This window comes from Hylaeus anthracinus, unplaced genomic scaffold (assembly GCF_026225885.1).
Source record: "Hylaeus anthracinus isolate JK02 unplaced genomic scaffold, UHH_iyHylAnth1.0_haploid 4, whole genome shotgun sequence".
Lineage (NCBI taxonomy): Eukaryota > Metazoa > Arthropoda > Insecta > Hymenoptera > Colletidae > Hylaeus > Hylaeus anthracinus.
The window spans coordinates 2,253,963-2,278,474 of NW_026535289.1; the positions used below are offsets into that span (position 1 = coordinate 2,253,963).

Consider the following 24,512-nt stretch of genomic DNA (forward strand, 5'->3'; position numbering starts at 1 on the left):
TATCGAACAAAATGGGCTATGTATCATTGATTGAACTTTGTCCTTTATATAAATAAATAACATTTGAAAAATAAAGAAAAAATACGTCATGACTTTCTCGACAACCCAATATATACATGTATAAGCTTCTTGATACATGTACATATTTATAATTAAAAATTCATTCGGCAATATCAAAACTATTATTTAATTTAGTCAAACTTCTTCAATAGAAATAGAGAGTACAAATACTTATGTAAAGATCACGGAATTTGTTCGCGTGAAGTGAAATTGCACAGTTAGACGTTTTGCTTCCGATTGGTTGGGACGTGTAGCTGAAGACAATCACCAGCAGGCAGACGAAAGCGATGCTGTCGGAGTTGATCGAGGGATCCAAGCGATCCACTTCTTAAAATATGAATAAATATCTGTGTAACGCCCCATACAAAAATTCCTCATGAATTTAAACAAAAAGAATATCTGAAAATCGACGCTCTAGCCCAGAATACCATTTCAAGGGAGAAAAACAAAATGAATAAAAGTTAAGATCATCAAGAAACGATCATCGGGTGCGGGAGGTCTCGATGGATTTCGCGTGACTCGCGGAAGCGCTGCGAGGAGGGAAACAAAGTGATAGAGGGAGGGACGAAGATAGCCGTTCGAGGAAGCCTGAAGTGGCTGGCGTCGCCACGGTCGTCGGCCACGAAGAGGTCCGCCAGTGCTGCACAGAGCCTCGCGCTATATCGAGCCGAATTCTCTCTCTCTCGCTCCCTCTTCGATTCGGTTCAGCCGTCTTCGTAGACGGGCGCCGTTCGCCTCGACGGTTTTTCCCCCCTTTCCGCGACTATTTTCATCGAGCTGTCGATCGATGACGGGCTTCCGGCTGTTCGAAGTTCCGGAACCATCGGAAAACTGGCCAGGAACGGTGTGATCGTCGGGCCAGGCTCGACGTGGAAGAGGAAGAGGAGGAACGGATCATGGGCAACACCACCACCAAGAGCCACTACTCGAAGAGCCTGGCTGTCGGCGGCACCTCCAGAAGACCGCGCTGGGAGGGATCAGGTTAGACAACTTCTTCGAGCTTAGACAACCGCTTTAATCGAGCCTCACCCCCCTCACCCCCTCCCGAGAACGTTCTCTGGGGGATGATCGAGGATCGAGGACGTGTCATCGACATCTGCGAACGTCGCCATCTTGGTCGGGATTCGATTTACGATGCCAGGTTCGAAATCCCTCCTTAGAGTGGGACCGTTGCGCGTCTTCGGAGATTCGGATCTCGATGGTGTCGCCGTTGGTTTACGATGGTGGTATTGTTCTTGGACGAAACGGGGGGATGTTTGTTCCATGGGATCGGAGTGTCCGGCGTGACTGGTGGGGTAGGTATGGTGACATGGAGTTCCCGGTAACGATGCCTCGGCGCGAGGAACGACGATGCTCGGCGTTTAAGCTGGTCTTGATTGGCTTGCTTCGATAGTGGGATGATATCTAAAATTAGGCTGCCGCTGCCGACAGATCTGTCAAGCTCCGCACGCCGTTTGAGTGATCGGTAATGAATGACGCGGTGGTAATTAGCGGGCTGCTTTTGCGTGTTGCGACAGGTACATTGTGGAAGACAATGTTAGAGAATTGCCATACCTGGCGGTAGTCTGGCGTGGTGAATATTTACACGTGACAAAATTAATACGATCGCTGGGTAAAATTTTTTCTAATTCGTTTTTTGATGGTTTGATGATAGTATGAATTTTGTTCTAGAAAACATTTCGACTAAATTCTATTAAATGCCAGTTATAATGGCATATACATTGATGCTTATGATCTAATTCATGTTCACAATCTGTGATTAAAGTTCAAAGTTGCAAGTAATATACTTGTAAATTAATAGAATATATTTTGCTGGTTTAACGAAGTGGACAGGACAAATGAGGTCGAACTATTGATGTCTATAGTTTGTTTTTTAAATTTCTATTTGAGTTAAACTAAATTTTTTATTTATGTCATTCTTTTTTAACACAAATTTTCATATTGAATTATGTCATAGTAAACTTTCTTTAAAAATACATAATTTTATATTAGTATATATGTATTTGTTTTGATAAAATTCTAACAGACAATGTTTGGTAACTTTCAAATCGGAAGTGTGGTGCTCTTGGAATTCTAAGAAGTAATAACTTCGAGTTAAAACTATTCAAATAATTTCAAATCTGTCTATTTTTGAGCACGTGTACAGTACAGCATACGTGTAATAACAATTTGAACATCATTATTCAAATATTGCGCGAAGATTAGATTATTAAGTTTAATAGAAAACAATTGTACTACTAATATCTTAAGGTCCATACTCACTTTCATGAGTTAGGCCGTGAAAAATTGAATTTCTTCTAAAGTGGCACGTGGAAGTTAACGAAGTTTAACACCTGGTCTCTTCATTAACGATCTTAAAATAAAAGATTAAATATATTCCTATTCGGCGATTGCCAATGACATATTTAGTATGTTTCGTGATTAGGCAAGTTATGTTACATGTTACATTCAGATATTTAGGCATGGGTATTGCAATTTTCCTATCACGTGTCGATTAAATAACAATTGTATCAGAATTCCTGAATATTTGCAAATATAGCTTGTATAAACAATGTTCTTCTTTGACGAATGCCAAAGTAAACACTTTCGATCATTGAAATTAATGTTTTACATTGGTTTGTAACGAATGATTATAATTGATGAGAGTAGAAGTATTTAACTGCATCTTCTATTTATTTACTGTCAAATCAATTGAACATGTCTAATTTTAAAGCTAGATAATCGAAGTATTTGCGAGGTTAATGACTTATCTCTATGTTATAACATATAAGATTCGAAAAAGTATTCTTCAAACAGTTTTTATATGGATTTAATTCAATCTCCACAAACAATCATACAATCATACAGTAAAACTATTGGAGATTATTGAAGCATACATACTGTAGTACTGAATTACACATTAATAATATTATTTAAACTAATGTTAGTATGTATTGTATTAAAGATACTATCTTTATTACCTGACTTCGAAATTAGTAATATTCGTATTTAATGGGTGGTTAATGGAAATAATTTAAATAAAATTCAAATGCCAGACTGTCACCATTTTGTTATGGTAAATAAAAACGAATTTAAAAAAATTGAATCTCCAAAGAATTCATAATTATTGGCACTATAATAATACTAACATCCAAATTGAGAAATTGTTTGAAAGTGGTACTAAGCTTTCGGTCTATGATAAATGGATTTATAACCGAATTTCTAATTTTATCTAAAATTGTATCATTCACTGAGCATCGTTACGATTAAATGTGGTTGCTCTATCGAATTCAAAATCGATCCAGCAACGATAGGCATGCTGTCCAAGTGTGTCGAAGACACGCACAAAGTCTCGCATAGTTTTCCTACCCTGAAGACAGCGCAGCAGTGGCCCTCGGATTGCCAAACGCTTCAAATTTTATTTTTGGAGCGCCACCTGCGGACCTGTGTTAGACTTCGTGTGATTCTGCACGTATGTGAGCATCGTTCTGGCACGTGCGAGCTTTCCGTGAACTTATTAACAACCAAAACTCCTTTATACCATCGCGACATCATTATGCTAGAAATATAACGCAACCTGCATTGTTTCCGTCTTCAAAAAGCTGGACATGAAGCTTTAGCGTGCATTTAATAGACACTTTATAATCAGAGGAAAACGGTTATACGCAAAATACATAGTAATAGAAACATTGTTGAATAGTTGAAGCATTTCAGTTGGCTGACGGCAAGGAGCCAGCGTGTTTAAAATAGTAAATTAAATAAATAAATTATTGTCACGGAACACCTCGAACTGTTACGTTAACATAATAAAGTAAGACAACATATTTGTATGTTAAAATCATATGATTTAAAGATAAAAGTTATTCTGATTCGCGTGTATTTAATTAGAGAACAAAAAACTATTTAACCCTTTATGGCTCTTTTGTAACTTCCAGGTCATACGATAATACATCGACGTTTTACCAAATAATTATAGGTTTTTCACAAGGTGACGTAAACGTCTTCATTATGCAGGGTGGGGCAGCTCAACTGTTACAAAGCGATAATGCCTAAACTATCGTAGATACAAACAAATTGTGTTTTTATATGGAACCATGGGATTTTGTTTACAAATCATGAAAGCTGAGACGAAATCCATCAATCTATTAGGTACCGGAAAAAGTTCGTGCGGTTTATTCGTTAATTGTAACTATATATAAATTTTCGTGTGATAATTGGCAACTGTAAAGGTCGATTCAGACTCTACACATACGACACGGACCGTCACGTTCCGGCAGCGACACGACAAAACATTAAAACACGCGTTTTAATGGAACTATTCACACTATTCTCGTTGACGGAATGTTCAAGTCGGTGTTTGTTAAATGTAAATAGTTCCATTAAAACGCGTGTTTTAATGTTTTGTCGTGTCGTTGCCGGTCAGTGTCGTATAGCCTGAATCGACCTTAAGATATGAGTTTGGTTTCATTTTAAGGGTGCGCAGGACCCAAAGCCAAACTCCGAATTGACTTCAGCGACAGTTACGGAAAAAGTAGGAAACTCCGGGATAAGGACAGAGAGGGTGATACAAAAGTTGCAGGAGAGACGAGGACAGGGCGATTAGGCTAGCACGATTCTTGTCAAGGATATTGAAGCAAAGAAGCAATATTTTCTCACGATTCTTTTTCTAAAATATTCTTTACATCACTCCGCATGCCACTCTAACACCCGATTTTGCACTTTCAGTCTTGATACTTTGTAAATAATAAAAGTATGGTTTTTTTTTCTTATAGAATAAATTCGTTTACAAACACTTTTTCCAAAATCGGGCCTTACAGTGGCATGCGCCAAGGTATAAGGAATATTTTGAAACCAGAATTATTAGAAAATATTGCTTCTTTGCTTCAATATCCTTGACAAGAATCATGCTAGCCTAATCGCCCTGTCCTCGTCTCTCCTGCAATTGTTGTATCGCCCTCTCTGTCCTTGTCCCGGAGTTTCCTACTTTTTCCGCGACTGTCGCTGAAGTCAACTCGGAGTTTGGCTCTGGGTCCTGCGCATCCATAAAGCTTGATCTTTGTAATTGGTATGCATGCTTTGTAGAGTTCAATTGTTTCGTTGTTGTGTAGCTGTAGGAACAGCGAAAAAGTACAAATTCGTGCTTTTATTCTTTACGAATTTGAACTTGGCAGTGAATCAGCAAATGCAGCACGACGCATTTGTAGCGTTTGTGGCGAAGGTGCTGTTAGTGAAAGAACCGCACAGAAATGGTTTAAAAGGTTCAAAGAAGGAAATGAATCGGTAGATTACAAACCGCGTTCAGGGCGTCCATCTGTCATCAAAGACGAAAAATTCATCGAGTACGTAAATTCAAATCCAAGATAAAGTTGTTCTGAGCTTGCTCAAGTATTCGAATGTGAAGAATCTACTGCAAAAAAAGCGAATTTATTTACTTAATTTTCACAAAAGATTGGGCAAATGGATACCGCACCGTTTAACGGAAGAGATCAAATACTCCCGGCTGAGCATTTGCAATATCCATTTATCGATCGAATTTTAACTTGTGATGAAAAGTGGGTGGAATATGATAAAGTACGATGATCACATCACTGAGTTCAGAAGGGGTCATGTGCAACAGGAACCATACCAAAACCGAGTCTCCATTCGAAGAAGGTGCTAATCACTGTTTGGTGGACTACACGAGGTTATCGTTTACGTTGATTTTCTTCCACGTGGCAGACTATTACTGCAGATATTTATTGCAAAGAAATTGACGAAGTCAGTGAAAAAATTGACGATAAATGGTGATTATTTTGTTGAATAAACCTATGATTTAAAACAGATTTAAGTATTTGTATTTTTCTCTGAAAACCCGCACGAACTTTTTCCGGTACCTAATACATAATATAATTAAACCTTCTCCTTAAATGCACAAGTTTCTCTACAATAAATGGACAGTAACACGATCCGGGATCGGATATCTCGATGAGACAATGCTAATGCAACGATAAAACTTTTTTTATTATTACCATTTTTGTTGTAAAACTATTACCATTATATTCCTGACATTTTTCTGATTAAAATGAGACCAAACACGACATAATTCGCAACATATTTACTACATATTGTCTCACCGAAATAATCCCGGTGTTGGTCGCCATTTTCGCATGTCGCTTCGTCCTCTTCTTCATTCGCTGTCCCTCTCTACACTCGAAGTTTATTGGCAAAACAATAGAAGATACAGTAACGACTGAAGGAGCCATGCAAATTCGGAGACCCAAAACATTTTATATGGTACACTTGACACGTGTCGAGCGTCGAACGTAGAAAAGGACAGATAGTAAAAAGGAAGAGGTCCGAGAAAAAAAACACTCGACAGAAGCGTATCAATCGGTGAGGATTATATTACACCGGTGGTCGGGGCTACTCGGGCGGAACTACGGGGAAAAGAAATAAGAATGGGCTGGCAGCGTGGAGGGCCTGGGTATCTGAGAGACATACAGAGTATCCCAGCCTAAATGATACGGAGCTCCAACTCCAAAACTATCGGACGAATGCAAAATTTCAAATATGGAATTTGCATGATAAAATGGGGCTCATGTTTCAGCGAGAAGGAATTTTTGTTAACTTTGTTATTTAACGAGATATGATGGTCAAATTTCGTTTTTCAAATGGAACTATATATTGTTACGAGCCGAGGACTGTGAGGCTTGTTTCGGCGGCGCTGCCGAGGATAGTTGTCGTTTCGACAATTTTTTGTTAATGGGATGTGCGTTTGTAGACGCACCTACGTATGGCTAACGAAGGGTTGCCACTAGGATTGTTACTTGGCCTCGTAACTTCTATTATGCAATACACCTTGAGCGGTAAAGGTGTATTGCTGTGGGTCTCCTTAACTAAATAATTCAAGTGATAGGTATTCAGAATAATAGTTAGATTTAATCTACTAAACTATGTATATATTGAAGGTTTAGGTTAATGGACTATACAAGTGATTTTGTGTATATCGCGGAAACTAATTTCTCCTCTCAAGGTTATGCACCGAGGTTGAAATGCTGGGGTCACGTTTACAATTGAAAAAGTGTTTACTCAAGAGTGTCCTCAAGAAATGAGCCCGAGAGATGCGAAACGCATCAGTTTATATACTCTAAATTCGGTTAAAAATCGGTAGTGGGAGTTGATTCTATGAATTCTAAGCGGAGATGCGTAGAGGCACGTAGCTCCTATTTTTCCGTGGAAATCAGTCCCGCGACGCGCCCTAGTTTCTTAGTAAAAACTTTATCGAGGGGCCGCGGCCACATCCGCTCGAAAGGGCAAATGTCACGGAGGAGAGATTTGATAAAAATTACGAAACAAAGTGAAGTCTCCGCACGTAACAATATTTTTTTTTTATACCATGCGATATAACTTTTCAAGACGAATTCATTAGGCTTTAATGTATTTACCTGATTTTTATTAGTTTTCAAGCTATAACGCTTTAAAGTTTGGTAATTTTCAAGGAGAAAACTCGGTTCGGCCCCGGGCGGTCCCATTGATGCAGTAAGCACCATGCGGTTATTAAAATCGATACGGAGGGTCTCGTTTGGGATTCTAGGCCCAAGGAAGGAAAATGAGAAAAATCCCAATATTCTGAGGATCGCGTCGCGCGCCCCAGAAGGGTGAACAATAACCGCGTTACGATCAATTCGAGGTCTCGTTGGAACCATTAATATGTCAGCAAAATTATATTCTCGATCATTGTTTAAACAAATATTGTCAATAATTAATTTAACTATTAAACGAACTTAATTTTTAGTTATTACAACCAATAGATATCAAAATAAAAAAAAATTTCTCACGATTAATGTCTTCTATGAATACTTATTTTGAACCGTGAGTGTTATTAATATTTAAGCGAATGCAAAGTAGTATTATGCAGGATGACCTCACCATTTATAATATCTCTGATAACCAATAACAATATTGATGACGGTTGGAAGCACCATTAACCTGAAATATCAAAATAAATGCCTTGCATGTTATCTGCAGAAAAAATTCGTCCCTCAAGGGACTAAAAAACCAGAGATGGGCAAAACCTTAGGTTTCTAATTTTGAAGTTTGCCGATGTGTTTGTCTCGTTTCCTTCTTTGGAAAATGTTCAAAAGAGGAAACGAAACAAACATATCAGCAAACTTCAGATTTATACGAAGCCAAGGGTTTTGCCAATCTCTGTAAAAAATAAAATCCTATAGCCTCTAACAAGAAAATCCTTCACGAGAATCTAAGGTTGCTGTAAGCTTCTTAGCAGCAATGTATATATATTAAATAATTTAATCAGTATATGTTACATTGTTTTCGACTATTTCAGGTCTTCCAGCGCCACCAGGAAAACCTATTTTAATACCAGGAGCGGACGAGACTCAACCCGATGTGGTCGGTATTCGTTGGGAGAGGTCGCCAAGTAACGGTGGCTCGGCCATTGTCGGCTACCTGGTCGAGCACAGAAGGCTCGGTTCACCGCATTGGGTGCGCAGTACACCAGGGCTTTGCACCTTTCCGGAACTGACCTTGAGCGGCCTCGAGCCAGGATGGCGCTACCAATTCAGGGTCAGGGCGCAGAATGCTATAGGTCTCTCGCGGCCCAGCGAGATCTCCGATCCTCTAACGGTGACCTTGCAAAGGTCCGCCTCGTCATCACCGTACTTCGAACTTGAGCTCAAGGACACGGTCATCCTCGAAGGCGAACAGGTCTTTCCATTTAATTTGTTCGTTATCGATAGACTATGGACGTTTACGAAAATTCATATTTTTACAGGGTGTCTATGTATAAGTTTGGATATACGCAGGGTGTCGATTCTACAACAAATTTCCAATAAAAAATGACCCTTTGACATTTTTTTTATGTCGCATTATTCTCGAGTATTTTTATTTTTAATATTTTTTCGGCGTTTTCGACTTGACACTCTTTAAACGGCCATAACTCCACCAAATTACAGTGCAAACTTAAAGCTAAGTATACGATTCGAAAGAGCGTTAAATTGCCCAACTCCCTGATCCAAAACTAAAATTTATTACGTAGATTTAACAAGTGAAAAAATAGGTCAAACTTTACATTGTGAAAATTCCAAAAGATTCGACTTTTTCTGTATCCGTTTTTCGGTTTTAAATACATAATTGTTTGGCGACCACTCCTCGGGAAAAACTTTCTCGAAGTCTCAGCTTTTGAATTGTATAGTAAAAAAAAAATTCTACGGTGGTGTTTTAGGGAGAAAATGACTATTGTATGCACACAAGCGGACATTTTCAGGTGAAAATCGACTTGTCACTTTAAAATTAACTTGACATCGGGTTTGATGTATTTTTTAGTGACACTACCGAGCCTTCCCAGTTAGGAAAAAAACCGATTTTATGACACCTCAAGCCTCTCCCAGCCGTGTGTAGGCCCTGAGTGCGAGGTGAATAATAATTGTTTTTGAACATGTATCCATAGAATTTTCGTTCTTAGAGATTATTTAACCAAAATGAACCTCGGTGTACCGATAAATAATATAAAGATTGGAACACGATCGATTTCACAAAGCAAAAAATCGATGTTTTCGGCGCAGGAGAATCGATAAATTTTGATTTAGGAGGCGGACATTTTGAACGCTTTTCTGCATTTAAACGTCATTTTCTCCCTAAAATACCACCGTACAATTTCTTTTGACAATAGCTTTCAAAAGCTGAGATTTCGAGGAAGTTTTTCCTGAAGAGTGCCCGCCAAACAATCATGTATTTAAAACCGAAAAACGGATACAGAAAAAGTTAAATTTTTAAAAATTTTCACAATGTAAAGTTTGACCTAACTTTTCACTTGTTAAATCTATGTAATAAATTTTGGTTTGTCATCAGAGAGGTGGGAAATTTAACGCTCTTTCGAATCGTATACTTAGTTTTAAGTTTGTACTGTAATTTGGTGAAGTTATGGCCGTTTAAAGATTGTCAAGTAGAAAACGCAGAAAAAATATTAAAAGTGAAAATTCTCGAGAATAAGGCGACACAAAGAAAATGTTTAGGAGTAATTTTTTGTTGGAAATTTGTTGTAGAATTGACACACTGCGTATGTCCAAACTTATACGTAGACACACTGTATACGTAAATGAAGAACAGAAATTTAAATGAATCTAACGTGTAGTTTATTCTTTATATTTTATATATTTACGCATTTATTTGCATTTTTGCATATTTTTGTAAGTTTACACTTGTCGTAAGTGCATAAATATCCGCAGACTAATTGTCAAGCTAACATGTTGGTATTAAGAATAGATATTATATGTTCAGATTTCTGAATAATTACTCTAGAATGTTATTATCAGGAATTAGTATAACAAATTCAGATTTCAGTAGAATATTTTGGAGAATGTATAAGTATTTGACATAGTGGTACAAGGTAACTTTAAATAAGAGTATTCCAGTGTTTAATGTCGCATGAAAGAAATGAAACAGATTTAATTATTTAGCTTGTAACTTTCTAAAGTTTTGCACTTAGTATTGGTCCATTTATTGACCATTCATGTGACTGGCTATGAGTAAACAGACAACTTTGCTGACCATAATTTTTGTGATTTTATATGGAAGGAATGTTTATATAAAAATTGTTTCGAAAGAGGTAACTGTCAGATTATGAGCATCTGTAGGTAAACTTCAGTTTTATTAACCGAATGCTATATTTTTCAACTTGTAACCGTTATATCAATGCTTAGGTAAAATTATTAGAAGATAAATGGAGGAATATTTAACTACAGAAAATGTACAGAAAATACAGAAACTTCTACTGTATATATAGTAACAGAATAGGGAAGCTAGTTCAACATAATAGACATACACTAGTATCATAAGAAATAATTTTAGATAAATAAAAACAAAACATTGTTTCGTAGTTTCTTCATACTAGCTATTATATACATACGTACTAACTTGGATCATATGAAAGCTTAACCATTCACTCGCAATCATCCAATATGAAAGAATCCCAAGCTCCTTTCTTACACCATAAACAATCTTAACCTTCTAATAGTGGATTTCCTTTCTCCCATAATCTAATAAAAAATAAATATATAAGTACAAATTTCTTCTTCATCTTCATTTTCAGGCCGAATTCGTGGTACGGTTCAGCGGGTCGCCGCTGCCGAAGATTTCGTGGTTCAAGGATGGCTTCGAAATCTTCAGCAGTAGACGGACCAGGATTATCACCGACAGCGGCAGAAGCGTCCTTCTGATCCACCAAACCGCTCTGAACGACGAGGGCGAAATAAAGTGCACGGCCACCAACAGAGCCGGCCACGCTAGCACCAAGTCGAAATTGGTTCTGGAAGGTTTGCAGGATGTCAAGCTTTGTTTTCTTTCGTTACGCTTACCCGATGTTTGATATTCGAGTTGTTGCTAGGGGAAACGGGCTGAAAGATTAATTAGTCAATTGTCGATAATGTTTCGCACGACTAGCGCCCCCAAAAATTCGGCTACCACGCCAGTACGAGGACGGTCTCCTTTTCGAACAGGACGAGACCATCAGATTGAAGGTGTCCTTGGCTGGGAGACCGCCGCCTATGGTTTTCTGGTACCACGACGGGGAATTGATCCCCAACGACGAGAGGCACATATTCGAGACGATGGACGGTGAATCGGTGATGAAGATACCCGATGCCAAACGCGTTGACAGGGGAGAGTACACTGTCAAAGCTGTGAATAAACTTGGGGAGAACACGTCGTCGTTTCTCGTCACCGTTACAGGTCATTAGAATCGAAATACGTAAACGGGGGTGTGCTTGAATGGCTGTTTGGGTTAGATACACACAAATACAGTGGTTGTACATACAGGGTGTCCCAGCCTTAGTGATACAGCGCTCTAACTCTAAAACTATCGGCCGAATGCAAAATTTCAAATATGGAAATTGCATGGTAAAGTGGGGCTCATGTTTCAGCAAAAAGGAATTTTTGTTAACTTTGTTATTTAACGAGATATGATGGTCAAGTTTCCTTTTTCAAATGGAACTATATATATATATATTTTTTTTTATACCATGCGATAGTACTTTTCAACACGAATTCATTAAGTTTTAATGTATTTACCCAATTTTTATTAGTTTTTAAGCTATTACCTATAACCTGCTATAATCTGTATATTACCCGCACACATCTAATGTGAATACGATCTTCTCAAATTGTATATTCGATACGATTATTATTTTTCTCGCTAGATCGACCTGCTGCTCCTGGAAAAGCAATGGTAACGATGACCCTGGGTAGATCGGTGACATTGTCGTGGAAGGAGCCAGAGGACGATGGTGGGTGCAAGATAGGCACCTATATTGTTGAGTACTACAGAGTAAGAGATCTAAGTGTCACAGAATTTGTTCGCGTGAAGTGAAATCCCACTGTTAGACGCTTTTCTTTAGATTGGCTGGGACGTGTGGCTGAAGGCGATCACCAGCAGGCAGACCAAAGCAACGTTGTCGGAGTTGATCGAGGGATCCGAGTACAAGTTTCGAGTAAAGGCTGAGAATCCCTACGGTGTGAGCGAGCCAAGCGAAGAGAGTGACGTAATCTTCATTCCAGATTTAAAAAGGGGGTACGTTTAACTCATAATTGAAGTTGTAGCTCGTTAGTAATTCGAGGTCAAACCTGAAGGATACTTAGATACTTTTAGTATCTCTAATGCAAGAAAATATTTGATTACATTTCGATGATGTACTTCGTTCAAACATCTAGTATAATGACACCTTCCTTGAGCGGGAAGTCGCAGAGCCATCGGGAAATCAGATCGCGTGAGAAACGAGAAGTGAGCTTCGCAGTGCCAACTCAGAGAACCAGAAGCCTGACGAGAGAGGAGGCTCGCACCAGAGATGACGACGATGGACACTTCAGCCCAAGTAGTCGATCGGTGTCCGCCCAGAGACTCAGCAGACCATCCAGAGCAGACAGCAGGGTCACCTTTGCTCTAGACACGTTGGACAAGTCGGATGCGGCACCTGTTCCTCCCGCTAGGTCGAAGGATCATTCCACTTCAAAGCACGAGAGTCGCGTTGAGAATCATGTCGACCGTTCAAGTATCGACGTGAACGTAACCAGTAACGAGGTATCTTTATAGTTTTGGCGTGAATGTTAAGGGAGGGCATTCATGCATTTATTCTTCTGTGATTCTTGACGTTGAATTAAATGGAAAAGATTGTGAAAAGAAATAATTCGGTCACAAAAGTCATACCCCTATTTGTTCAATATCTTTCAAACAATATGTAAACGTTCAAAAGCCACATAAGAATACGTATACAAATTTTATCTAAAACAAATCGGATAGTTGATTTTTATATGAATGCCCTCCCTACAATATTTTTCTCCAGACCATGTAGGGTACATTATGACGTATGTGCATTAAAAACAGAACGTGAATCTATACAAGGAAAGTTCAGCTATCTCGAGGGCCTCCACTACAGTCACCATTTCGCCACCAGTAGTAGACGATTCCAGCAGACGTTCAACATACAGGGAATCACGATCACGATCGGTGTCCATATCCAGGGAGCGTAGCATGTCCCCCCTCTCCATGCCTCAAATTCAAGAAAAGTACGAAGAAGAAAGCTTGACTCGTTCCACCCGCGTTCTACGTCCAGCAGCCAGTTTAACCCTCACGAAGCAACAAGCGGTCGTCGACGAGCCAGATCCACCCTTCGTCAAAAGTCTCTCATTGGAGGACAAATCAAGATCACCAACCACCCCTAGAGAGGATGACGAAACTGCATTGCATGGGAGCTCGGAGTTCATGCTGGTCTTGTACCCTGACGACCAGGATCAAGATAAAAAACTCGTGGACATCAGCGACAGGGAAAAAAGTATGGGTAAGAATTACTTCTCACTTCTTTTTGCGCCTGTAGATATACAATCAGTCCCATAAGTATTTGTACCCTCTATGTGTATCGAAGAAATATGTCCGAATTAAATAGTAGGTATTATGTTTCCAAATGAATTTTTCATTATAAATATGTACGTGGATAAACTACATATATGTATATTATAATGAAAAATTTAATTGATTATATTAAACTTAGAATTTGATTTAAATAAATTCCTTCGATAGACATAGAGAGTACGAATACTTACGGAACTAATTGTACTTCATAATGTTGCAGAAGGTTTGGTAGGTATTTATTATTTCATTTATTTAGGTACGATCAGTTAACACAACTCTGATTAAAAACTATAACGAGGAGTAAGACTAAACCAGTCACAAATATATTTTGCTATTGAAATAAATCATAAACAAAAATCCATGCTGATAATCGTTTCATTATAGTCTCAGAAAACTTACATTATTTTATATCATTTATAATATATTCTACCTTGGTAGAAGAAATAAAGTAGAAAAAATGAAAAGAAATTACAAGTTTCATTCTACCTCAACATATTGTCTACTTGCGTTTCTGCAAACGTCCATGTTAAAGTTAATTTTACAGATCTATCTCTCGGTGTGCTTACAGTGACAATTAAGATCACAGGAGACGAAACAGAGGACATGGAAGACCTCATTCCACCACCCATGTCGTTATCGCTGCCAGAATTATTCAGCGCGGAACATCAGGTGGTGGAGACCCTTCGAGAAGCTGTCAGCTCCACGGAGCTGCTTCACGAACGAGCTATGGAGCGCTTCTATCGAGCGGTGGCAGCCGAAGAGGCATCCGAGGTCGCCAAGAAGAAGACGCAGGTCGAGAGAACAACGGGAGAATTGGCGTCTACCTTGGAAGAGAACGCAGACCCTGAAGAGGCGCGAATCTCGTTGCGACGACGATTGTCCAACCCTGGCGTCACCGCTCAAAACTTGATCTCCTGGCAGGCGAAGAAGAACCGCAGGAGATCCAGCGAAAGCCAGGCAGACGCCATCAAGGCACCCTTGAAGATCTTAACCCCTAGCTTGATGTCTACCGTGGAGGCAAGATCGGATCCAAACCTTCCTAGTGAACCAGAGACTCCAATAGGCCATAGCTGGGGGTTGGACAAAGAGGAGGACGCGGCTTCGCAACTGCGCAGGTGGCACGACAGCAACGTGCCATTGGTTGAGGAGAAAGGGAATGAAAAATCCATACCCTGGCAAGCCAGCTCCAACGAGGAAGCTCTGCCCATCGAGGGGGTGGTGCAGACTCCGCCAATCGCGCAAGCTGACGAAAAGCAGGAGGAAGAAGAAGAAGAGTTGGAGGAGAGCATCGAGACTTCCGAGGAATCCTCCGAGGAGAACAGCAGCGCAGATAGCGAAGACCTGAAATTGCTGAAGGCGAGGATCCTCGCCAGACAAGTGCTGGAAGAAGAGGACACGTATCATCCTAGAGGAAAACCAGTTTTACACATCGAAGTGGAACCACCACCGGTTCCACCTCACAATGTACCGATTCTAGACGTAACACCCTCTACACCGACTAAACCAAATGCACCCTTGTCGCCAACTAACGTAGTTCCAAAGTCGATCCTGAAGAAGCCTAAGGAAGAGCCCATTCCTGTAAACAGTTTCGGTAGGCCGATTCCGCCTGAGAAACCTATTAGGAAGGTACCACCGCAGTCTGCCCAACCAATGATCAAGAGAGAGGAAGATTTTCTTGATAAGCAGACAGACATTACCCCTGAACCAGTCACACACAGGACACCTGTACTGTCGGAATCCGACACGGACAGCGTTCTGTCGGCAGGAGAGGCGGCCAAGAATCGCAGAATACATGCGAAAACGCGACCAGCAGCGTCCGAAGAGGAGGTCGACGAAGAGGACATCGAGGCGCGTATGGCAGTAGTGAACCATTACACCGAAATCGTCAGAGAGCACTCGAGTCGATACAATTACAGAAGCTCGGAGGAAAGGAAACTGGGTGACAGTTTGGCCAGCTCTCGAAGGTCGTCGTTTTCGGAGGATCAGGACGCAAAGGATCACGTAGCCAAAGATCGACAAGAAACGGTGATCCTTGCGAAATCAAATAAGAAGCAAGATGTACGAGAAGCTGAACCGAGTCAACGAACGAAGGTTAGAAAGGAAAGAGAAGTTGTCAAACAGGAGAAGCAAAGTCAACGGCCTAAGAGAAGCACCTCGGGGTCTCGGGGTACGACTCCTGCGCGTGACACAAAATCTGTGAAGGAGAAACGATCAAGTCGACCGCCATCTAGGACCGAATCTCCAACGCCAAGGTCGAGGAACGTGTCCATTGAAAGGGGTGCTTCCTCTAGATCGTCCTCGAAGACCAGAGTCCGTGCTCCTTCTCAAGACAGGAGACCTCCCTCCAGAACAGGCTCCGAGGAACAACGCTACGTCAGAGAAAAGTCCGTCGAAGAAAGAAGTCGAAGGTCGAGGAAGCCCTCTTCTAGGACACATTCGAGGTCCAGCTCCAGAGACAGAAACAGACCAGAGACGCCAGTAGGGTTGAAGATGGAACGTCTCCAAAAGGCTCTGGAAAGCAAAAAGTATCGTCCTTTGCGGCGTGGATCTGCAATCGAGAGAGAATATTCTGAAGAGCGCGTGCCAAGTCGATTGAACGAAGGACAGCTAGCGTTGGAGGCTGAGAAAAATGTCAGATTCACGGTGGGGTACGTCACGGATCTGACGTTGCTGATGGCCGCCGTTTACGTCTACATTTTCAAGAAAGAAACCCTTGCCATCCCCTTCATCGCGCTTCTTCTGTATAGGAGGATCCAGCACGAGATACGCGGACGAGTGTCCCGAGGCTGGTGGTGGTCCAAACGAAAACAATGACATTTTTCATGGTTATTCTTAGATTAGGAGATTTATCGCGGTACGATGACGATATTCGGATGCAGTACGATAGTGCCTGACTGTATGCGAAGGAATCATCCCAATTAATGTTCATGTTCATTAAAATAGGTGTGAAAATAAAACTCGATTGGGCGAACTTCAAAACTGAGCTGCGTGCGTATTGGCGTGGTAGTCACAATGCAAACCAAAAACATTTATGCTTCTCGTAGTATTTACATGAGAGTTTGATCGATGGATTGAAGAGGATTTCTTGATTAAAATAAAACCAAATCATTACTTTTTTCCTTTTTAAAGAAATTAAATAATGTTTTGCAGTTTGTACTTAAGAATAATGTGGAAAAAATCCTTTTTACCATATACATAGCGCGTTTTAAAATCTCTGGCCACGTTTTGACTATTAATGAAGGATTAATTAAAACCTTAGTTGTTGTACACTCAACGTTTAGCATAAATGTAATATTAATTAACATTTTGATGAAAATATTATTTTATTTGTGTAATTACCAATTGTGTAACCTCCAATTACAGTAATGTGTCAAAAAGTATTCAGGATGTAGAATTAATTATAAATTCTTCCAATCATTCCAGAAAAAAACTCACAACATAGTAACAATTAACAATACTTCGAATAAGGAGTTGTTAAGATCTGTTTTCATCAGGGAACACTATTAATCTCATTTATAATACTCTGATAGTACAACGAGAAATATGAAAACTTTCACACTGATGGTGTGCGGCACCACTTTGAAGTTTATCAACCGAGCACCTACTCATTCTTAGATTACCTTGTTGAACGCTATATATCGAATCGAAATAATGCTAATAATAATGATCAATATAAATGTTTCTTCGAACAATATTTCTGCTAATTTTCATAAAAATATTGTAATTTATATAAAAAATATAAGCATCCTTGTAACGCGTTACCGGAATTCCGGAGTTACATGATGAGACATATTCCTTTAATTACAGTGGTCAGACTTTAATAAACCAAGAATTGTTTACACAATATAAGTTTCGCTATCATTGTACATAACAAATTATAAATACATTTATTTATTTAATACTCGCAAGATTCTTAGGAAAGAAATATAAATTTCGTAAAAGGAAACCGATAATTTATTAAACTACGTTTTCTGTATAGATTAACATATTGTCATGAAAATTGGTAGAATCATTGTTCAAAGTATATACTTTTAATATATATATATAACATATTTTTATGACACGTTTAGTATTGTCAGAAAAAATTCTGAAATGTCACACGTTACTCAATTAGACGTCTGATGATTTTCCTTAAGACAACAAAATGAATCTGAAATGAATGAAATGAATTCGTGACCAACCTCGCAATAATGGAAATTTTCGATCCCAATTTTTCGCGTATTGTTGAGCACTAGTGTGGTCGCAGAAAGCTGTGGTGCACGCGGAAGATCACTACACAGATGGGATTCTCGACCTTCGACATTTCGCGATTGAGCTGAAGAAATCTTTGATCCTCGGACGGCAAGGGAGTTTCTCTAAAGAGATTCTCGACCTTCGATAGTTCAAGATTGCGATGGGATTCTCGACCTCCGACGGTACAACATTGTACCCCTCGAATCCATCATGGCAGCCTGTCAAGTACGACGGCGCGCCGATTAATGCGGTTGAGCCGCCAATAGCTTGGAAGAGCCAATTGTTCGCAACCAATTATTGTATTTCATTCAGAAATTATGCACCAAAACGCGTACCAAAGAAGATAGCGTAATATACGTATGTGTTAAGAGAGTATATTTAACGACAGACAGCATATAATTATAAATTATTCTTATTTATTCTTATTTATTATTATAATATTCTTACCGTCTTTACTCATAATAAATATGTACAAAATGTTCTGTTGAATTTCAATTTGAAGTTTATCTATTTCCAGGCCCCTTTACAACACGAATTCGATGATAGATGAATATGGTTATTTCCTCTGGTTTTGTTTTATAAAGGAGAACTGTTCGATATAGTTATATGTATTTTTTTCTACCACTATGTTATATTGTTTCAGTTTCATTTTCTTTTTGAAATCTATGTTTTCTGAAGAGGACTCAAAAATGAGAGTCGAACTGTAGTACATGTAAACTCATGTTACTGATAATAAATGATAATGTCAATGATATATGCAAGGCCAAAAAATTAATTTTTATTCCCAATAACACAAATGAATCAGGTCAAGTTGGTCGATCGATTTGTATGCTCAAGAAAGCAAATCGACTGTATAAAATGCAAAGACTGAGACTAAGTTTGCATCGTGTATGTATTGTCACAAAACAATAGATAAATTAATTTCTTAAACAATCTAATAATAATTTGTTACATAATATAACTAATAAACTTTATGGATCATTCATTCATGGAGTGCGACCGTAAATGATATTCAGCGAGAGCTCTTTGACAAAATGGCGATCCCCTAAAGTTAAATTCTCGACTTTCACAAAAAAGAAACGCCCATTTTTCGACCACGAAAAGAAAGTACGCATTGAAAATAAAAATCCCTCGTTCCAATAGAAAAGCATTATGTTCTATGATAGCTCTAAAAACGTAAGCTGGACTTGTTCAGTGGTTTTCAGGATATCGTAGTTACTGATTAGAAAATGATTATTTTAAGGAAAACGTATTTAAAGTATCAAGTTCAGTTCACATCAGCTTGGAGCGAGCTATGTACAAAGTCATATATCTTCATCAAATTTAACCCTTTATAGGGTAGAGCTCTCTGGTCATTTTTTCACCTTTTGTATGGATAAGCGTAGAAACTTGAAAATACAAAATTTTCACCCCTTCCTTAGCGATAACAATGAGTACCAGTGACCTATAAAGAGTTAAACAGATTGACTTCAATTTTTCAGGTATTACTTCTACCGTCGTATACCTTAAGAAAACACAACAAAAACGTCGTAAATTTCCAAATTTCTGCCCGGACGTACTCCCTTAATAAACAACCGTCGAGGGAAAGTAATAAAAACGGCGAACCGAGTGCGATCGGTCGAAGATAAAAAAACACCGACCGCGCGAAGTTACATCAGGGATGGTGATCGCGGGCCAAAGAAAGAGGGAAGGGAGGGCGGGAATGAGGCGGCGTGAGAACGGGTGAAAGAGGGAGAAAGAGTAAGAGGCGTAGGAGCGTCGCACACGGCGCATGTCCGCGTTTCGTTAAAACGACGAAGCCGAGAGTGCCGTGTCGAGACGATTTTAGACCGGAGCAGGGCCTCCTGCCGTCAGATTTCGTGGCGCAGGGTGTGCTGTGCCACGGGTCAGGAGACGAAGTAGACGCAGCTGGTGGAGGAGGAAGCTTCGTGGCGGTCGAGGCACACCGGAGGACCGCGCCGCAACCGGAAGAACGTGCCGCAGGTTGTTTTCCTGATCGAACGAACACACCGAGGACGTGCCACGCGGTCTCCACGCCGAGTGATGTCTATGCGAAGTGAAGTCAATCTTTGTATCATCTAACGAGATGACCTTAACAGGTAAGAACCCTGCATCCAGTCGCTCTTTCCCGTGCGAAAGGCACGTTCGACGATTTAAAAACGCTTTGGGAACTCTCCTAATAGCAACTATAAGGGCAAAATATCAAGTATTCGTATGGAGAACGACAAATAAAACTCGCAGTAATTTACTCGTGACGTTTGTTCGATGAGGGCAGTGAAATTTCGATGGTAATGGAAACTTCTTAGTTATCTTCTTAGTTCGTTTAATGGTATATGTTTTTCTGTGATTATATTTTGAATTTTTGGTCGATGAGATAGGGTTAAATATTTGTGTATTTTTTTGTTCGTTATTCGACGCTTTTATCTGGACAGTTTTGATTTTGCCTATCTGTGCTTGATCGCAAACACGCGCGGTTGCGTAAAAGAGTGTCGACGACGCCGCGATGATCGAGATTGCTATGGTACACCCGCTCGAAGAAAATCTGGCCGCACTGTATAATTGGAAAGACTATGAAACTAGTATACTACAGTTTAAAAAAAAAGTGACGTTGGTCGATGCTTGTGGTAGATGAGATTATATGCCTCGCTAGTTGATTCGAGCATTTTGTTTTGTCCATGGATTTGAAATCTTTTCTGTCTCGTCGGAGTATTTGAGCAATGTAAAGCAATTAGTGTTTTCATTTGACAAGAATGATTGAAGAGAAATATATGTATCGAAAACGAGAAACATATGTACTTGTACTAGGAAAGATGCACAAGCTCTATATTCGATTTTTAAATTGGAAAGAATGTAAAGTTTTATTCTACTTCATGAATTTCTTGCTGGCTGCTACACAGTTCCTATTTGTTGAATCTTTTATTTACCACTCCTCAATTTTAAACGTGCGAGCAAATAAGTTCTTCTATGTATCGAATTGACAAGTCGGAAATTCTGGATCTTTCAAAAATACCAAAGATCAGATTGCAAGGTTTTTGTCAACCAAGTGTATATCGATCTGTGATTTCGATTTCTTTTACGGTAATTTAAAAATGAAATATTATATACATACATATAAATTGAATAAAGTTGTGTTTTGAGAAGAGTACAATTTAAAAATATAAATGTTAAGTTATATATTAAGTAAAAGTAGAATTTACACTTCTTGTATAAACAGATATATTTACTCGTCATTTTGGTAGATTAAAGTACGAACTTTTTAAATCCTCAACCTGAGCTCTATTACGATGTATCTATACACATAACCTAAACCTTAATCTGATGGTCATTGCAATACATCTGTACGAACTTTAGTAGCCATCAAATTTTGTTTATTGTTATTTTTCTATAATCACTGTAATTACAAAGAACACTTGTAATCGAGCTTCGTATATACATATCCATACGTTGTAATGGTCATCAAAGTAAGATTTAGTTTCTATATTTATAGATTCATTATAATGGAGACCAGATCGAGAACCTAGAAGATTGGTACTTTAGCATATAATAACAAAGTAACGATTAAATATTTTTACTTAAATTAAAGTTTCAAAAACACAGAATTAATACTTTTACTTAAACTGAAATTTCAAAGACACAGAATTAATTCTGTACCTAATATTTTAATTAAAATCTCATATTAATAGAAGCAAATATTATAACAAATAAGATACTATTGTTATTCGGTTGTTGAATTATTAAAAATATTAGCGAGATGATACGTGAGACAGAACGCCATATTAAAAATTTACCAAAGTCGTCGGAATCGTGGTTGCAGCTCTGGACGCTATGTTTATTTTTTAACATATTTATTTACCAAAATGCCGGCGACGAGGGTACGCGTGCGCGCGGGATTCCAATCGCGTCGATTGGCACGATATTCGCAAGGGAAACCGAAGCTTTCCGCCGAAGATACGATCAGCACAGTTTAGAGAATGTCTCGTTTTATTTTCTTAAGCGGTTTCCCTCCACCCGTATTTTCCTCGCACAGGTATCTATATTTATGCTACGGCGTTTGCATGCACGTATGTACCTACTACCGCTTCTGTGGCCATTTCTGAGACCACGTGAGCTACCGAATACCAGGTACAAGTTCGCGAATAATAAATTCTCGCCTACGAGTGCCGAAACCCAGTCACGGTAGTGCTCAACGAAGAGATGGGTACAATTTTATTCGAATAATAAATGACGAACGAAAACAATGTATAACATTTTATCCGCAATGTTTCTTCAGTGGAACGATTAAATTTTTATTTTTCCATTGTAGCATATTATATTCCACGATATGTATCTCTTACTCGTTATTCGAAATTTGGATGTAGATTAGAATTTTATTTAATTAATAACAGAACGATTGAATAGATCTTTTTGCGGAAATAGAGCATCGTTATTGGGACTAGAGAATTATTTTATTGCGATCACTGGGCAATTTGTTTGAATAAATTGGTAATTTCTAAGAGAGATTGGTAAAATAAATAATTGTATTAGAATGAGGACTATGATAAAATATATTAAACGAAATATACATTGTAAATATTAGGCAATGACCAAAGTTGTAAAATTGAAAAACAATATCATTTATCAAATTTCTCATTGTAATTATTTTCTTATTATCACTGGAATACAACACATGTATGTTTTTATCGTTTAACATCTGTATTATACTCATTCTCATACTATTATCTGTAGTAGTTTCATCAATAATTATTGTTTACGATATAATTACTAGTAAGTGTAGTCGAAACGTCACTTAATAAAAGAATATTCTATTCTACTATCAAAATTATTCAAATACTTACTTACCAATAAATAAGATGAATTACACATAAATAACTAACGCATTAATGTTCATAATTTTAAAATCAGACACCTACTAACAACCTAATTTTCAAGAAATTCCACGGCCAGTTTTAATTCCATCTTCTACAAATAGTCCTAACCATTCTCTTTTCGTCAATTCCATACTTTTCCATTTTAAAAGAAACTTTATCTAATTAACATTGTTTTACCATTCCTTGCAACATACATTTTCGCTATTACAGTAATAAATAAATTCCAAAGATCGAAGAGAGCCATCAATCGTACCGATCGAAACATATTTAAAATAATACGCTTGGACAGATGTCATCGTTCAAGCATTTTCCGCCGAGCAACCATCGAAATTAATTGTCTGTCAAGGTTTGGGAACACGAAATGAATAGAGATACTAATCATTCAGAGAGGAATTTCGCTCATCTCTGGTTCATAACACGTATTTTCATGTCGCGTTAGTAATGACCCATTTCATTATGCAATATTCGTACTTGCAGATCACACAACGAAAGCCAAGGGACCGCCGCAATGGCTGGAACCGGACCAGGTCCTTTCGGTTCAGGGACGCCCCGGCGAAGATGTCGTGGTTGAACCGAAACTACGGTGGTCCGATGTCTTCGACGAGCTACGATTCGAACTGTGAGTTTAATTTGCTTTATTCGACTGGCCTCTGCTATGAAATAAATCCATACTCTAAACTCCACTTACAAAATAGTGCAAAAACGTCGAGTAAGCACTTTTAGCAGAAACACTGTAATGAGAATTCTGTAAAGACTTTTGGATATTTATTTTTTCAAACATATAGTATTTTCTGCTTGCTTGAGACAGTATAAACAGAGATGTAAGACATAATTAAATAAAAGGGATTGTATATATGTGATCTGTATACTCTTGGTTGGCAAGCAGAGTTCGCAGCCCACCAGATAGAAGTATTTTATTTCTATTTAATCTCTTGTATTTCAAAGCGTAACTACCTTGTGTATTTTCTATGCTTAAAGATACATGCTTTTATTTTAAAAATAGTTATACGTAATTTATTGATTTCAATTTTAGTCAAAATTATTATACTAGAACAGAGTATTTTACTTTCTTCGTGATTTATTATTCTTCTAATTTTGTTTCAAAGTTGCTCTGTAAAAATGAGTTATCGCCTAATTTTCCACGCGTAACCAGTTCGTAAAAATGCAGAGTAGAAGAAAACTAAAAACATTAGGAACATGTTAAGTAGAAGCTCGAATATTGATAAGAAATACACATGTATACTTACGTGTGTGGATCCTTACATTATGATTGTAAGAGTTTGTGAGAAATGGTTAGGGTTAATTCCAGTAGTTAAATTCATTACATTATGATTGTAAGAGTTTGTGAGAAATGGTTAGGGTTAATTCCAATAGTTAAATTCATTACATTATGATTGTAAGAGTTTGTGAGAAATGGTTAGGGTTAATTCCAATAGTTAAATTCAAGCATAAAAGGTAGATATAATAATAGT

The 24,512-nt window shown here is 38.5% G+C and overlaps 2 protein-coding genes and 1 long non-coding RNA gene across 8 annotated transcripts in view; all 3 read left to right on the plus strand.

Annotated features, from left to right (window-relative positions):
• Positions 1-666: 666 nt before the first annotated feature.
• On the plus strand, positions 667-17,631 carry LOC128895039 (titin homolog). 3 transcript variants are annotated; one of them, XM_054157253.1, is made up of 9 exons: positions 667-1,355; positions 8,366-8,745; positions 11,129-11,351; positions 11,479-11,766; positions 12,234-12,361; positions 12,432-12,604; positions 12,745-13,111; positions 13,415-13,862; positions 14,508-17,631. In XM_054157253.1, the coding sequence occupies exons 1-9, from the start codon at positions 1,259-1,261 to the stop codon at positions 16,751-16,753; spliced, it is 4,350 nt and encodes a 1,449-aa protein (XP_054013228.1). In that variant the 5' UTR covers positions 667-1,258; the 3' UTR covers positions 16,754-17,631. The 3 variants fall into 3 exon arrangements, with proteins under 3 accessions (XP_054013228.1, XP_054013230.1, XP_054013229.1); XM_054157255.1 differs by having other exon boundaries at positions 13,433-13,862; XM_054157254.1 differs by having other exon boundaries at positions 667-1,041.
• LOC128895040 (uncharacterized) lies at positions 5,162-5,861 on the plus strand. Of its 2 annotated transcripts, none has more exons than XR_008461677.1 (2): positions 5,162-5,382; positions 5,488-5,861. It is a non-coding gene; the product is annotated as an uncharacterized LOC128895040 (long non-coding RNA). The 2 variants fall into 2 exon arrangements; XR_008461678.1 differs by having other exon boundaries at positions 5,162-5,378.
• A 2,382-nt stretch (positions 17,632-20,013) lies between the features above and the next one.
• The window catches only part of LOC128894529 (titin homolog), a 99,786-nt gene continuing 95,287 nt past the window's right edge, over positions 20,014-24,512 (plus strand). For 2 of the 3 annotated variants that reach the window (XM_054156313.1, XM_054156314.1), the window contains exons 1-2: positions 20,014-20,271; positions 23,518-23,659. In XM_054156313.1, the coding sequence (XP_054012288.1) occupies positions 20,259-20,271; positions 23,518-23,659 (155 nt within the window). In that variant the 5' untranslated portion in view covers positions 20,014-20,258. The remainder of the gene's footprint in view (positions 20,272-23,517; positions 23,660-24,512) is intronic. The other variant, XM_054156316.1, reaches the window with a different exon arrangement.

Coding starts and splice junctions, on each gene's coding strand:
- LOC128895039 (XM_054157253.1), top strand. CDS start 1,259: ATGGTGTCGCCGTTGGTTTACGATGGTGGTATTGTTCTTGGACGAAAC. Junction 12,605..12,744: donor ATTCCAGATTTAAAAAGGGG/GTACGTTTAACT, acceptor TCAAACATCTAG/TATAATGACACCTTCCTTGA. Junction 13,863..14,507: donor CATCAGCGACAGGGAAAAAA/GTATGGGTAAGA, acceptor GTGTGCTTACAG/TGACAATTAAGATCACAGGA.